Source organism: Gymnodraco acuticeps, unplaced genomic scaffold (assembly GCF_902827175.1).
Source record: "Gymnodraco acuticeps unplaced genomic scaffold, fGymAcu1.1, whole genome shotgun sequence".
Classification (NCBI taxonomy): Eukaryota; Metazoa; Chordata; class Actinopteri; order Perciformes; family Bathydraconidae; genus Gymnodraco; species Gymnodraco acuticeps.
Window position 1 is genome coordinate 146,469 of NW_022992343.1, and position 17,316 is coordinate 163,784.

At 43.6% G+C, this 17,316-nt stretch overlaps 1 protein-coding gene across 1 annotated transcript in view; it reads left to right on the forward strand.

Moving 5' to 3' along the window:
- The first annotated feature begins 4,889 nt into the window (after positions 1-4,889).
- rspo4 (R-spondin 4) overlaps positions 4,890-17,316 on the forward strand; it is an 85,524-nt gene continuing 73,097 nt past the window's right edge. Inside the window, exons 1-3 of the mRNA XM_034208727.1 lie at positions 4,890-4,974; positions 14,070-14,258; positions 15,653-15,790. Coding sequence (XP_034064618.1) covers positions 4,890-4,974; positions 14,070-14,258; positions 15,653-15,790 — 412 coding nt within the window. The remainder of the gene's footprint in view (positions 4,975-14,069; positions 14,259-15,652; positions 15,791-17,316) is intronic.

A 17,316-nucleotide genomic window follows, 5' to 3' on the forward strand; every position in this document is an offset into this window, starting at 1 on the left:
GAAAGTGAAAAGGGAATTAAAATGTATAATGAGGGGAGATGTTTGAATGGGGAATTATGTTTTATGTGATGTGATGGAAAGCCTTGGGGTCCTTTCTTTTTGGGGATCGCGAGGGGGACTATCATGTTTTTTAAAGTGTTATATTGTATATTGTTTATATGTTTGATATAATAAAGGGAAAAAAAAAAAAAGTCATGACTAGTTCGTCGGTGAGTGTTTTATCTTTGTTTATCATCTAGCCTTGAAATAAAGGAATTTTCACTTTAATCTGCATTTGGGTCCTGCCTGCTTCACACACCGTGACATTACGAACCAACCAACGATATGGGCCCAGCAGATCCGTTTGAGCAGGAACTAGTGGATTATACCTTTTCTTTGTCTGACTGCGCTCATCGATGGAGAGGAGCGCTCAGGGTTCAGCAGCGAGATGATGCTCTGGCAGATGCAGTCCACCTTACGCTGAGGAATCAAGATTGGTTAAATTCTTACCCGGCCTGGCTTTGGATTACCTCACGATTTGTTTTCCCGATCCTGATAGACCCAGGTCTCCAGATTCCCTTTTTGATACCACACGCATCGGTGTGGTCCGTCTGGCGTCAGCCCCTGCTTCTCACCCAGTGTTTGCTATAGTCCAGGAGCCATTAGCTTGTACTCGTCTGGCTTTTGGAGGTCCACGGAGCCTCCAAACGGCTCCTAAGAGGAGTCGCAAGGCCAGGTTAGCAGCACGAGCCCAAAGGGCCATGGTTCCAGAACCAGTTCAGCCCCCAGCAGCCATGGTTACAGACCCAGTTCTGGCCCCAGCAGCCATGGTCCTTGCTCCAGAACCGGTCCCGGCAGCCATGGTTTCGGCTCCAGAGCCGGCCCATTCAGCCATGTTTCCGGCTCCAGAACCGGACCTTACAGCCAATTTTCCGGCTCCAGAAACCGGACCTTACAGCCATGTTTCCGGCTTCAGAACCGGACCTTACAGCCATGATTCTGGCTTCAATTCCGGCTCCAGAGCCGGCCCATTCAGCCATGTTTCCGGCTCCAGAACCGGACCTTACAGCCATGATTCTGGCTTCAATTCCGGCCCCAGCAGCCATAGTTCCAGACCCAGCTCTGGCCCCAGCTCTGGCCCCAGCTGCCCTAGTCCCTTCTCTAGTCCCATCTCTAGTCCCTTCCCTGGTCCCTCCTCAGGTCACTTTCCTAGTCCCTTCTCTAGTCCCTACGCAATTCCTTTCTCAAGTCCTTTCTCAAGTACCTCCTCTAGTCACTTCCCTAGTCCCTTCTCCAGTCCCACCTTTAGTCACCTCTCTAGTCCCCTCTCGAGTCCCTTCTCTAGTCCCTCATCTAGTCCCTTCTCTACTCCCATCTCTAGTCCCTCCTCTAGTCACTTCTCGAATTCCCTCCTCTGTTCCCTCCTCTAGTCCCTCCTCTAGTCCCTCCTCTAGTTCCTCCTCTAGTCCCTCCTCTAGTTCCTCCTTTAGTCCCTCCTCAAGTCCCCTCTCTAGTTCCCCTCTCGAGTTCCCTTCTCTAGTTCCTCCTCTAGTCCCTCCTCTAGTCTCTCCTCTAGTCCCCTCTGGAGTCCCCTCTCTAGTTCCCCTCTCGAGTCCCCTCTCGAGTTCCCCCTTGGTTCCCCTCTCGAGTTCCCCCTTGGTTCCCCTCTCGAGTCACGTCTCAAGTCCCTACCCAATGTCCTGGTCCGTTGGAGGTTCCGCTGGGGGTCCTGCCAACTCCATGTCCTGTCCCGTTGGAGGCCCCGTCGACTAATCCTCTGCCGGGGGTCCTACCAATTGTATGTCTGTCCCGTTGGAGGTCCCGCTGTCTACTCTCCTTCCGGGGGTCCTGCCAGCTCCATGTCCTGTCTCGTTGGAGGTCCCGCCGACTACTCTCCTGCCGGGGGTCCTGCCAACCCTGTGTCCTGTCTCGTTGGAGGTCCCGCCGTCTACTCTCCTGCCGGGGGTCATGCCAATCCTATGTCCTATGCCGTTGGAGGCCCCGCCGACTACTCTCCTGCCGGGGGTCCTGCCAATCCTATGTCCTATGCCGTTGGAGGTCCCGCAGACTGCTCTTCTGCCGGGGTCCTGCCAACTCCATGCCTTGTCCCGTTGGAGGTCCTGCCGACTGCGCTCCTGCCAGGGGTCCTGCCAACCCTTGTCCTATGCCGTTGGAGGCCCCGCCGACTACTCTCCTGCCGGGGGTCCTGCCAATCCTATGTCCTATGCCGTTGGAGGTCCCGCAGACTGCTCTTCTGCCGGGGGTCCTGCCAACTCCATGCCTTGTCCCGTTGGAGGTCCCGCCGACTGCGCTCCTGCCGGGGGTCCTGCCAACCCTTTGTCCTGTGCCGTTGGAGGTCCCGCCGTCTACTCTCCTGCCGGGGGTCCTGCCAACCCTTTGTCCTGTCCCGTTGGAGGTTCCGCCGTCTACTCTCCTGCCGGGGGTCCTGCCAACCCTTTGTCCTGTCCCGTTGGAGGTCCCGCCGTCTACGCTCCTGCCGGGGGTCCTGCCAACCCTTTGTCCTGTGCCGTTGGAGGTCCCGCAGACTACTCTTCTGCCGGGGGTCCTGCCAACCCCATGTCCTGTGCCGTTTGAGGTCCCGCAGACTGCTCTTCTGCCGGGGGTCCTGCCAACTCCATGCCTTGTCCCCGTTGGAGGTCCCGCCGTCTACGCTCCTGCCGGGGGTCCTGCCAATCCTGTGTACTGTCCTGTTGGAGGTCCCGCCAACTGCGCTCCTGCCGGGGGTCCTGCCAATCCTGTGTCCTGTCCCATTGGGGGTCCCGCCGACTGCCCTCCTGCCGAGGGTCCTGCCAACTCCTGGTCCTCTTCCGTGGGGAATCTTGCCGACACCTGTCCCACCGGCTCCTGCCCGGCCTCCGGAGCTGTCCGGTCTTCGCCCTCGAGCCCGGCCCCCTGAGAGCCGCGGTCTTCGCCCTCGAGCCCGGCCCCCTGAGAGCCCGGCCCCCTGAGAGCCGCGGTCTTCGCCCTCAAGCCCGGCCCCCTGAGAGCCGCGGTCTTCGCCCTCCAGCCCGGCCCCCTGAGAGCCGCGGTCTTCGCCCTCGAGCCCGGCCCCCTGAGTGCCGCGGGCCTCGCCCTCGGGCCCGGTCCCCTGACTCTTCCTGCTGTTGCCTTCGCCCTCGGGCCCAGCCCCCTGACTCTTCCTGCCGCTACCTTCGCCCCTCCATGGTCCCCACCTTGGACTCTGTCTTGCCCCCGGGCCGTCCGCCCGAGTCCCCCTTTTTGGACTCTGTCTTGCCCCCGGGCCGTCCGCCCGAGTCCCCCTTTTTGGACTCTGCCTTGCCCCCGGGCCGTCCGCCCGAGACCCCTTCCTGGTCCTCTGCCTTGCCCCCGGGCCGTCTGCCCGAATTTCCCCTTTTTGGACTCTGTCTTGCCCCCGGGCCGTCCGCCCGAGTCCCCCTTTTTGGACTCTGCCTTGCCCCCGGGCCGTCCGCCCGAGACCCCTTCCTGGTCCTCTGCCTTGCCCCCGGGCCGTCCGCCCGAGTCCCCCTTTTTGGACTCTGTCTTGCCCCCGGGCCGTCCGCCCGAGTCCCCCCTTTTTGGACTCTGCCTTGCCCCCGGGCCGTCCGCGCGAGACCCCTTCCTGGTCCTCTGCCTTGCCCCCGGGCCGTCCGCTCGAGACCCCTTCCTGGTCCTCTGCCGTGCCCCTGGGCGGTCAGTTCAGTCCCGTCCTCCTGACCCCCTCCACCCACCCTGGTGGCTTAGTGATGCGTCCCTCCCCCCGGCCCCCTCCATCCACCCTGCTTGAGGTTTTGGATTTTTTTTGTTTTGGGACGTCTGGGATCCATCCCTTGAGGGGGGGGGGTTCTGTTAGGATCTGTCTGTGTTGTTGTTTTGTCTTGTCTTTTTCTATCTTTGGTTTCCTGTGTTATTTTGTAAAGTGTTCACCCCCGTTTCCTGCCTGTTGCTTTTGTCTGTTTCCCTCCCTGATTACCCGATTGTGTTCACCTGGTGCCTCTGTGTTTTCTCCTCCCTCCTCACCTGTCTCGTGTTTGTTTGATTAGTCCTGGGTGTATTTAAGTTCTGGGTTTTCTGTCTCTCTTTGTCGGGTTGTCTTGTGTCATGACTAGTTCGTTGGTGAGTGTTTTGTCTTTGTTTATCATCTAGCCTTGAAATAAAGGAATTTTCACTTTAATCTGCATTTGGGTCCTGCCTGCTTCACACACCGTGACAGCTACACTATAATCCATCTTTAAACTCTCAGTTATGCTGCCTTCCAGTTGTTTTTCCTCCTCAAAGGGTGGTCAAATTAAGTCTACCGACTGCCTGCATTTAATATGATTGCCACAGAAAACCAATTTGCCCAGTACAGGGAGAGACAGTAAAGAAATAAAATAAAAAGAAGAGACTGAACAGCAATAGATAGAGCCAGGAGGAGGGGGCAAAAGATCAAGCTGCAAATATGGAACCACTTAGGCCCTAAGAGCACGTAAAGGGTTAAAGATGGCTACGGGATAAGTGGAGCTCGTTTATCGCAAATTTGACAGTGGTAGTTAAATGGTGAGTTTTCCCTCCAAGCTGCCAGTCTGGGAAGCAGACGAGGCTCTCTGCTCTCCTCATCTCCGCTCTTTCAGACTTTCATGAGCTCCTCTTGTGTTGTTTAGGTTTGCTTGTCTCCTCATCTTAGCCCTGAATCTTCTGCGTGAAGGATAAGAAGAGGATTTCCTTCTGTCTCGCCTCTCACCTTTACACTAATCTTTTTCAGCGCTGCTTTGGGCCTGCAAGATTATATTCTCCATCCATCCCATCATCTTTTAAACCCCGTCTTCTCCCCTTTTTTCCTGTCTTTCTGTCCCTCGCTGTGGGACTAAATCTCCAACCTGCCACCCCTGGAGTCCTGGAGGCAGATGTCCGCAGCCTGGCGCTGAAGCGGGCGCTTGCCAGCAGCCCAGATGCATTTGCAACCCTTTGCCATTGTGATTATCTTGCTGTGTGAGGTGATCAAAATGGGCTCTGGCGCCGTGCAGAAGCAAAGTGGTGAGTACGCTGGGAAAAAAAACCGGATTCAATGCAGTAACTTTTATTTTAAAGCGTCACTGAGCTGATATTCTACATGATGGAAGCTTCTGGATTCTACACAATATGCAAAAACCAAAAGCGAAGAAATGTCAATTGTAAATGGATTTATTATATTTATTTTACAATGGGATATATTTTCAAATAGATAAATTAACATTTAGGGAACAGCATTAATAATATTTTTTTTATTTATTACCTTTTTTAACTAAAATTGCAAAATTCACTATAATCTAACACATGGTACATTAGTCAGCAGGTTTTTAAAAAACATTGACATTGATTTTCTTTACCGTTAATCTATATCTATATGGTTTTTTATATACTATTATTATTTATGTACAGAATGTTTTCAGTATTGTTAGACGTTTCAAGAAATTTGACATTTATAAATATATTTTCTTTGCTTAGTTTCTCTTTATCAACATCCACCACTGCAGTAGACATTGAATAGGTTATATTTCGTCCATTGCTACAAATCTAGAAATCAACGACTTTTAAAGTATTTTTCGGGAGAAGTTGAATCTAGATCATCGCTAAATGTTGACCACGTTACATTCTCACAGTTCCAATAAGGGGTTGGATTGTCACTCCTTGTAAAGCTCAGAGATTCCACAGTTGTTGCAAATTCTCCTTGAAACCAGATTTGTGGCTAATGAGTCTTAATAACCCCCCCCCCCCACCCTCTGAAAACAGTCTCACCACAGCCTCACAGGTATGTGGTGACCCTCACGCTCAATGGTGTCTGGTATTTCCTCAGGAATTTGGAACTAATAGAGGGGGATCCGGTCTCAATTACACCGTCATTTTAGCTTCCTAACCTCCCACGCCAAGAGGTGAGGCGTTAGGAAATGTTGAGGGGGGGCGCATTAAGCCATCACGTTCCACTGACTCTCATTCAGAGTAACTGCATCTGACAGCTAGATTACACACTTTCAATAATACCAGGTTTAACAAAGTCAGACTATCAGAGGAAAACATATAATACAACTTCTACTCAATGCAATATTTAGCAAAAATGGCATGCTCAATTAAGAATTGATAATATAGATAACCTATTATAATAATATTAGATAATTGAAGAAAAATAGGGCTGCACAATTTGGAAAAAAATATCTTGAGTTGCAACTGCGGTATGATTTGCGATATTCGAGAGATTGACCATATTTATTTTCATTGAAAAAGTTGACTACCGCAATCTGGATATTGCACTAGTACATATCGTTTTTTATTTATTTATTTAATTGCAACGAAAATGACTGCCGGTTCACAAGTAGATCGAAACATTAAATGTGCATAAACTAATTAATAATAATTGAACAAATGTTAAAAAAATATATGTATAGGTTTGAAACATACACATTTTGAGCATGATATTGTGCAACATTTTACAAAATTACAAAAAAATGTTGCTTAAAATTACTTTGAGTCTTGGATGAAGGCATTTGACGCTAATAGATCAGAACAGCTTAAATCTCGGCACCGTTTTGCGGTCTAAAGGGTCAAATGCTGGTTGTTGACGCGACAGGTTGACCTGCTGTCAGAATGCATCACTTCACACCAGAGGGATTTATGTCATTTGATTCTCCCCTTCTCCCCTTCATCCCCCCTGTGCCCCTTTTTTCCTTTCCTTTATTTACCCCTTTTCTCCACCTCTCCCACCCTTTCGCCCTCTCACATCTGGACCTGGTTTTTTAAGCTGTTAAAACTCACACACACACATTGGCAGAGGTTTGAAGTGTTTCAGAGCTGGAAAATTGAACTGTAAAAGTCAGGAGGTTGAACCCATTATTTTGTCCATTAGAGTTTCTGTAAGCTTACTGTGGGTAATTGTGAGCACCTGTGAGAATTCAGAGGGAGTGAGACTGATCAATGTTTGAGATAAAATGCTTCCCTGCTTGAGTATTCAGATCCCAGCTGGCTTTTAATATTGAGGACTAATTCAGATATCCTTAATAACATGATAGATCAGGATGTAAACTTCACCGATCTGTACTAGCAATAAACAGTGTGAAAGTATAAATACGATCCTTTAAAAAATTGTTTAGGAAAAGGCCTGATTTCAAATTGAAAAAGTTAAGAAAAGTTTGAATTAAAATGTAATCAAAGTATCAAAAGTAAAAGTACTCTTAGTGCAGAATGGCTCCTTTAAAAATGATTCTGTTATTATTTATAATATAAGTGGAGACAATTTCAGATACTGTACTTAACAACTATCACATCCTATGTTGTCATCTCTAAGCGGTTGACCAATCACAACAGTGCCGGACTGGGCTCTGCTCTGATAAAGAGCTTTTTGAACATTAAAGCATTTCAACATGTCACAGTAGAGACACAAAATACAAGTATGAACCTGAACATGAGCATTATAGGGCTCCTTTAATCACCTTCATCAGAACATGTGTGACAGCAGTGAAGACTCTCCTCTAAATACATGTCATGCAATCATGAACCAACAGAAAAAACTGGTGGGGAAAATGAAACGTGTGAGAAGACAAATGATTGACTAGTTTCTTGAGGCATTTGGAGGAGCAACACATGACATTCAACGCAAAAGCATGTTGGGAATACATTCAGGAATGCTACAGTCCTATGAGGAGCTTCAAGTATGGCTAGGCAATATGGAATATTTTAAATATCAAAATCTCAACCTTGCGTTCACTATTGGTGCTTTCATCAAAAATATTTTTCAAAATTAGATTCTAAGTGATAAATAATCAGAGGTGGGAGAAGTACTCAGATCTTGTACTTAGGTGAAAGTAGAAGTACAAGAGTGAAAGAATACTCTGTTACAAGTAAACGTCCTGCATTCAAAAAGTGCAAAAAAAAATTAGCATCAAAATATACTTAAAACACAAAAAGTAATAGGACTCATTCTGCAGGTTTGATGAGATTTCAGAATAACATATATTAAATGTTTTATAATGATTGATCATGAAAGTGTTCTCAAAGCTGGTAACAGTGCAGCTAGTTTGAATGACTTTGTATACTGCAGGGTAGCTTGTGAATTTACTCCAGGTGGAACTAAAGTCTGTTGATTATATATATATTATATTTCACATCATTAATCCAAATCTGTAAAGTAACTAAAAGTATTAAATCAATATAGTGGAGGAAAAGTACACCATTTACCTCTGAGTTGTAGTTGGGTAATGTTAAGTCGCATAACATGGAAATACTCAAGTAAAGTACAAGTATCTCAAAATTGTACTTAAGTTCAGCACTTGAGTAAATGTACTTAGTACCTTAATACCTATGACTTTAATGACTTAGTGGTAAAAAAAAACTAAAATGTATACTATCATGCCATCATGCAGCCTTTAAAATCAGGATGGCAACACTTGGTAAGATATCCAAAAGTCAATATGTATTCTCATATCACAAAATCAATATTATATTGATTTATTGCCCAGCCCTAAAAGTCAACAGATGCCTTGTTGTGATTTGTTTTATCTTGTAATCATACTAAATATAAAAATCAAATTTGGACTCTTTTATCTTGAGGTATGGGTTATAGACAGCTTAACGCTTTGGTCACACTGGAGGAAACCATCCTTCACAGTGTGTGGTGGGAGGATGAAGATGTAACACACGCTGCTCTGACTTCCCTCCGTCACGTGGTGAAACATGTGTTCAACAACAGCACATCTTTCACACAACTGCTATCAATTGTCGGGATATCCACACGCGGGTCATTAGGGACTGCACATCTTGTGTTGTTTTAACACGTCACCCCCACCTGGCACGTTTTTCCTGTTAGTGTACACATTGTGGTGCATTGTGGGTATTCTGGCACCATCTACAGAAGCGGCGGCTGCTGTATGTTACCTTGAAATCGCACCCTAAAACGGAATTCTTGTGATCCCACCTGAACTCACCCTGTGATTTTCATAGCATGATGTACATTTTCTTTTCTATATAAATGAGGTTACTGATTTGGAAAAAAGTCATAATCACAGCTAACCTAAAATGTTGTTCACAGCATACAATTTATATTTCAATAAACATTGTTAAAATCATATGATCATGGTAAATTAGGCTTAAGTTTAAGGTTATCAATGATGTGCAAACAAGATTACCATTTTAATACCTGCTTGCAGCTTTACTAAAGCTAAAGATATAAAGATATTCTGTCATACGTAGATAAATTGCTTTGGAGAATATATCATATGTTGCATTGATATTATTATATACGTGTGTTAGTACCTTTGGAATTGTTTTCAGTTGTTTTCCTCCCACAACTGACAACCAAATATTTTATATTAAACCTTATTGCCTTCATTAAAACCATCTTATCATTCTTAACTATTTTCTTACCTTCAGCACATGATGTGAATTCAGTTTCAGGGTGGAATGCCTCTTTTAAACCCTAGCATGTTTCCCTGGAACCCTGACGGACCTTATTACACCTGGTGCTTGTTAAAAACCCAGCACAATCCCATGCAAGGGCAGAGGTCAGCGTTTTACGCTACCTAAACCTGCCGCGCCTCTTAAAGTCCCTTAAGCCCGCAGATCGATAGCATATGTGCAGAGAACTGTTTCTCGGACGATGAGTCCAGACCTCACAGTCACGTCCAAAATCAGGGAAATTAGTTATGAGGAAATATGGTCTGCACTGGACTCTTCTTTACTTCTTACTCACCTTTCACATCTCAATTCAAAAACTATTTATAACTCTGTTCAACAAATTCCTTTGAAACATATCCTTTACATGTGAAAAGTCAAAGGTCATTGCTACTTAAACTAGCACAATATAATGACAGATTGACAAGAAAATCACTTAAGGTGGCTGAGTAATTGTGAAACAATAAAGTGTCCTTGACATCTTCTCTTATCATTTGTCTCCATCTTTTGGGCTTTGTTTTCTCTGAACCACATTATTTCCCAGATATCATCTGTCCTCTTACCATCTAATGCTCTTATGCCTTTTCCATGTTGTTCTTGTCAATTACATTTCCAAAGAGTTTTCGGAAGGTGTGTCCGATAAACAGGGATTAGCTACTTAACAGTTAACATTTCCCTTATGTAATGATTGGCCAAGTTCAATTTGGTGAAGCTAGAATTTGTTTCCCATAATCCAGTGCACATGGCTCAGTGTGTTTAGGTGTTTGCATGTGATTCTAGCTAGATTAGCTGTGGTTACGTAGTTTAAATCAGATGTATGCAACAACAAGAACCTTTTTAGCTGAACTGCAGCTACAGTACACCGTATATTGCACCGACTAGTTCAATATGTGCCACTATGTAAATTAATGTAGTCATCATTTATTAGCATGACTCAATTATACCTATTTTGGCGAAAGTGTTTGTAAAGATCAGAAATGTATCTAAACCTTAGAGTATTTGAAGGTAAATCACATTGAATCAACAAACTTACAACAACAATGGCTGTAAGGGTTAGGGTTAAATATAGAGTCATTATTCTCTGCATTTCTGAGCTAGATTCCTTTTTTGTCGTGTTGTCTTAATTTCAACCAATGGTCTACTTTGAACACCCCTAAGAACAAATATTTTTGTTTGAATGCATACCAATGTTTGGAACTGCAGCGACAGCAATGTTACACTAAATGACGGCAGCTCTGATGGATGTCTTCTGTAACTGTCCAAGTGTGTTCAAACCTTTTTTTACTATTAACCAGTCGTTAAACACTGCCAGAGCCCATACCATGTTCCCTTTAGTGTTTACTTTCTGCCTGTCTTCTTTTGCTGTTCCCTTTAGTGTTTACTTCCTGTTTGTGTTCTTCCTGATGATTTCTCTAAAGTTTTAATCTCTCTTGCGCCATTTTTCTTTACTTAACTGGGGACAGATGGCCATCTTTAATCCAAAATGTGGTGCTGTCAAAAACAAAAATAAATATTCAAAAAGTATTCCATGGTGTATTCTGAATAATGAAAACAAATGTTTGTTGGCCACAGCTGACGTTAAATTTACCGGACTTCTTTCTGCGGATGGACATGACTGCACATAGTCCCTTGATCCTCCTTAGAAAATAGTCTGTTATCCTTGGCAGCAGTTGATTGGCAAAATTAACAACCTCCGGAGGACGGGCAGGAAGACGGCGCAGGCCGCGATGGGACCCCGCCATTGTCAGCTGGATCACCAGAGCACTGGGATCGAGAGCAGGAGCTGCTGGAACGCCTGGCGGGTCAGGTGTAGAAGAGACTCGAGAGGGGACCTGAGAGGGAACTCGAGAGGGGACTTGAGAGGGAACTTGAGAGGAGACTTGAGAATGAACTCGAGAGATGACTTGAAAAGGAACTCGAGAGGAGACACGAGAGAGAACTTGAGAGGTGACTTGAGAGGGAACTTGAGAAGGGACTTGGAAAGGGACTCGAGAGGGGACTTGTGTCGGTCGGTACGCCTACCGACCAAGTAGTCGCCAAGTAGCCAACTTAGCTTATTTTGTTATGAGATGTGAATTACTGTTAAATTCAGTTCATGTAATAATCATTTACATTAAAAACAAGTTACAATTTTCAAAAGATCTTTTTATCGGGTGGAGGCCCTTTTTTCCAGTTTAGAGCAATAGTCCCTCCAAATGTCTGTGCACGTCCCTGCCGAGGATACACTGATGTATCCTCCGGGGATGTATTTCCGGCAACAGTGATGTTTAAAAGAGTCATGACACACGGCCGGACTTATCTCAACCAATGACAGCTCTGCATGCATCCCTGGATATTATTGTATTAACTGCTTTAATCGCGTTCCCCTCCTCGACTCCTCCACTCGCATCTCCTGTGGGCGGGACTAAGACGCAAGGGTAGGAGTCGAGGAGGGGAAATTAGATAAATGGGAAAGGTCTTATGTGTATTCAGAGCCAGTGAACAACGGACTTTCAAAATAATAATATGAATTTTAAAAAAAATGTAATGCGCGATGAAATAACTGGTGGTGTTAATTAATGAATGCGTTAACGAGATAACAGCGCTGTCAGGACCTCGACACAAACTGATGAACCCAAATGCACGACCCAGAGACAAAGTCTTGAATGTAATAAAAAAAATTATTTATTTGAACAGATCAGGTAATCCCTCTTAACAGAGTAGGTAGTGGAAATAACTAAAAGCGCTCACAAGGAAGAAAAAACTAGCGTAACAAAAATAGGACTCAAAATAAACAAACATAACAAAACCTGACATGAGTGAAAGCGATCCTTTCAGAGCTGAGGCATGGCACGACCATTCGGGGAAACAAACAAGACGAACTGACACAGGACAGGGGAGAGACAGGACTATTTAAACATGAGGTGAGTGGGAACAGGTGGAAACAATCAGGGGCGGGGCAGACACTGATGATGGTGGGAAAAACACACAAGGGGAGGAAGAAACAGGGCCTGAAATGAAAGACAAGAGGTAAATACACAATAAAACAGGAAATGACAGACAAAATACATAAACATAACTAACACATTTGACGAGACACAACAAGCGCTTAAACTTGCCCAGCTCTAATTATATTTCATGTTTATTTTTTCTTCCTTATAGTCTGATATATATCATACTTTACTTCAAATGTCAATTGTACTTTAACTGAGGTCCACTGAGTAAACTTATAGTGTATTTTTCTTCCGAATCAATGTCAGCCTCAGTTGCCTTGCCGTGTCTGGCAGGTGTGTGTCTCTGTGTGAGGTGAGTGTTAACCTATGATTAAGAAAGTCTGTAAATGAGAAAGCAAATATATCTGGCTGTGCACTAAATGTGCTTATAATACAGTTTATGAACTTAGCTTATAAGGTAAGTAAAGAAGCCATTTTTCACTTAACAGAGTCTGTTGCGTGGACTGTGACCTGTAATGACCTTTTTCGGGAACCTGTTTAATTAAAAACATTTATCAAGATTAAACCTTTCACCTTTGCACTCACACACACACACACACACACACCACACACACACACACACACACACACACTCATCGGAAGCATTCCTACTTTGTCTGTTGAGTCTTTGGAGGAGACATCTAACTCGCTGTTATAATATAATAAGACTTATTTTGGTTTAGCTGTAAGCCTAACTGTCATGCTACCAAGAAGTGAAATATATGGTCAGTGAGATTTACAAATCAGGACTGAACTCTCTTTGTTTGCCAAAAGAGAGAAGTGTATTTTCTTTTTTCTTCAGCATGTCTGTGTAAAAACACAGATTCATGCTGACAAGCTATACAGTATACTGTATAGCTTGTTTTCTGTTGGCATCTACATTTAGCAAAGCCACAGTCACAGTAAGTAATATTGAACATGTAACCTTAATGAGAGAAAGAAACTACTGGCATTCTACTGATTATATCATTCATTTCCCAATCATTTGGAAAATACATCTATAGCTAAAATGTCAGTCAAGATTTAAAAACAATCTTATCAAAGCTTCCTATAAAATACAATTTACTATTATTTTAGTGACCTGATTTTAATGTAACAATGGGGGACATTTTCTTTTTCTGGCTGAAATTCCAAAATGAACAGTAGATTGTAAGAAAACATTGAAAAAGGCTACTTATAATACAAAAAAAAAATATTATTTTAATGTAGATTCATGATTTTTGGTTTTTATAATATCGCAAAATAAAATAGTTTTTTCCATAAAGCATTTTTGATAGTGAATATATCAATATATATACTCCACCTACTAATCCCCTTTTAGAACAGCCACTATACTTTAACACAAAAACAAGAAACAGTATTAAAAAAGATATGTTTACAAATATTTTAAAAAAATACCCTGTATGGCATCTTTTAAATAAAGTGACCTATGTTCTTCATTTCAATGTGATAATGAAAATATACTTTTTTATTTAAAAAATGAATCATAAAAAATCTGTTCAAAACACTTAAGAGATTTCTATATAAAAAGGTGTACAACATCATTAATGTATACATACAAAAGGGCTTAATCACTGCTACACTACAGTATATCTTCAGATTTATTTCAGTAGTCAAGAAATGTTCTCTTCCTTCATCTTCTCCTCCACCCTGCTTCCATACCCTTTAAAGTATTTGAATTTCTCCTCTAATATAGTGCCCAGTATTCTTTCCTAATCCACACTCTGTTGTCTCCTGCAGCTCACAGAGACACATCACACGATTGTCGAAGCTGTCTGGAGTGTTCCCGGGACAACGGCTGTGTGCGTTGCCCCGAGCGACTCTTCCTGTTCCTGCAGAGGGATGGGATGTCTCACCATGGGACCTGTCTCCACGCCTGCCCCCCTGCACACTTTGGACAGAGAGGGAAGGACATCAACCGCTGCATGAGTACGATATTAGAAAAAGGCCTATAACCTGCAAACATCTCTCTGACTAAAGAGTCTTCACTGATAGCTAGTCTTACTCACATCAGCACACATGACTCATCTGTCTTCAGGCCCTTTATAATGAAGGAACTGATTATTTTTTAAAGTTCACAACAACAAACAATACCAATCTACATAGTTTACACTTTTGGAATAACCCCGGTATTGAGATTAATCCCTCTTAATTCATTCCAGAAAAACACTGTGCCAACAAAAGGGAAAACAAACTTTCCTCAGTGAGTGCCTGGTTCATTCATTGAGTTCATTCCCATTCACAAGAAAATGTATTTGATTTAAGAGATGCCAATAAGGGCTCGGGCAACATTTAGCAGAACCCTAAACTAATAGCAACATTTTGCATCTGCATGAGCAGTGAACTTGTACGTTAGTAATAGGCCAAGCTATTCGCATCATTTTGTCTACATCTCTCTGAAAGTTGAGCTTGCTGTGTGAGTGCTGAACTTGTGTGCTAACGTTAGCAGAAGGCTAAGGTATAAGCAACATGTTGTCTCTACGGTGGAGGAAATAAGTATTTGATCCCCTTGCAAAACATGTCTTAGTACTTGGTGGAGAAACCCTTGTTGGACACACAGATGTCAGACGCTTCTTGTAGTCTCCAGGTTTGTGAACATCTCAGGAAGGATGTTGGTCCACTCCTCTCTGAAGACCCTCTCCAAATCCTTCAGGTTTTGAGGCTGATGCTTGGCGTCTCGAAGCTTCAGCTACCTCCACAGATTTTCTATGGGATTAAGGTCCGTAGACTGGCTAGGCCCCTCCATCACCTACATGTATCTTCTTCTTTAGCCACTGCAGTGTTGCCTTGGCCGTATGTGCAGGGTCCTTGTCCTGCTGGAAGACCCACCCATGACCCACTTTCAGTGTCCTTGTTGAGGGAAGGAGGCTATCTGCCAAAATGTTACGGTACATGTTCTGGGGTTATAGTCAGCATCTCTCTTCCTCCAAACATGGCATGACGAGTTGATGCCCACATCACCTTCTCCCAAGCCTTCTCTGAATCATCCAGATGTTCATCGGCAAACTTCAGACGGGTCGTTCATGTTCCTTCTTGAGCAGGGGGCCTTGCAGCGCTGCAGGGTTTGATCCATTATGGTGTAGTTTGTTACCAATAGTTTTCTTGGTGACTGTGGTCCCAGCTGCCTTGAGATCATTAAAAAGTTCCTCCGTGTAGTTATTGGCTGATCCCTCACCTTTCTCCTCATCATCAATACTCCACGGGGCGAGATCTTGTGTGAATATACCTACCATTAAAACTATAGACTGTTAATTTTTTTGTAAGTGGGCAAACTTACAAAATCTACAGGGGGGTCAAATACTTATTTTTCTCCCTCCTCTTAGGGTGTCGCTCTTTGGACTGTGAGCACTGTTTCGACCGGGAATTCTGTACCAAGTGTAAACCAGGTTTCAAGATGTCCAGCGGCAAGTGTGTGAAACACTGCCCGGCAGGAACCTACGCCCACCAAACTGACTGCCTTGGTAAGTAATGATGCTATTAAATAACCCAATACAAATGTTAGAAATTAAATCAAATGATTAGAGGTAATCTGTGTGTATCAAAACGTGATATACAGTATCTTTCTCTCTGCCGTAGAGCTCTATTGTTGTCCGAAAACTATAAAAAACACACTAATGAGCCACACTGTTGAACTATGTAAAATGTTCCTTCTTTACCATGAACATACACTGTCCCAAATCCTCAATAGAGCCCCAAATGTGGATTCATCTGTCGCTGAAAATACTCCCCGACAAAGGAACTGTTTCCTGTCCCCAAAAATAGTTTCCAGCTGTTAGTATGTCTTGGTTGAATGATGAAAAAGTCAAAGTGTAGTTTAGCAGTGTGTAAATATACTCATTCCATGAAACGCTATCCTCCAAAAAAAAACTATAAATAATCAGCTTACAGTTATGAATGTTTTATATTTAGTGACTTGAAGTCAGTGAACTAAAAGCCTATTGACCAGCAGCCAGCTGTTAAATGCAAGCCGGCTCTGAAATGGAAGCTTCGGTCAAACGAACAGCAGACATATTCCTGGTAAAAACCTTTCCTTTAATCTGGTTTCTCTTTGGCTCCGTGGTCATTTCCTGCAGTGTTTTATGTTTGAAGGGTTGATCATTTATTTGGTTATGTATTTTTTAGGTTGCATCAGGCGGACTTTGGTCAAAAATGTGCGACTGTTGATAAATTGCAACTGTTTTGGTAAACTACACTTTGTTTCAAATAAGACCATGAATAAGAAAACACATCTTGAAGCTATTTTTAAACGATTTCTCATGGATAAAATGATTATTCTCGAAGAAAGTGACATTATCAAAGTAAAGAAACTTCTTAACACATAACAGTTTAGTTACACATGCGAACTACAAGTTCAGCCTTTGTGGTATTTTGTCTTGAAGTATTTAAGTGTTTGTTTTGAGAACGGATTCTTATCTTTGTCTGTTTCTGTGGACTTGCATGTGCTCCATTTATTTCTTTTTATTTCTTAATTATTTTCTAATATGCAGCCAAACTTTCAATTCAATACATGATTCACGTTAAAGTCTTCTGAGAAGTTTAATAATGTATTACCTTATCTGGTTGTGTATCGTCCCTTCTAACTAACTGAGATATACTGTTGAGTTTCCCCTCTGCTGTCCACCTGCGCCATCTGCAGCTTCTGCTGTTTTTTGGCTTCGTGACCACATCTGGTTTTGATGGCGATGTTAAGGGTTCATGCCTCACTGTTGGTATACACCTCGAGCAACTCCAGCAAAGAGTCACTGGAAATCTATTCATTTATACCAAACTGACAATGATAATGATGATTTCCAGGAAATGTTGTCCCAACTTGGCTATGGCTGATGGTTTTTCCGCTGTGGGCTTTGTGGAAAAATGGCAGTGATTGATTTTGTCGGTGACATCACTAATCAGCAAACGGTTACTAGGAGTGTGACGTCCCGTGTATTAATGCTTCAGCTGGTACTCATCTATCTTAAATGATAGCAATGTGTTTGCCGGTGTCTGA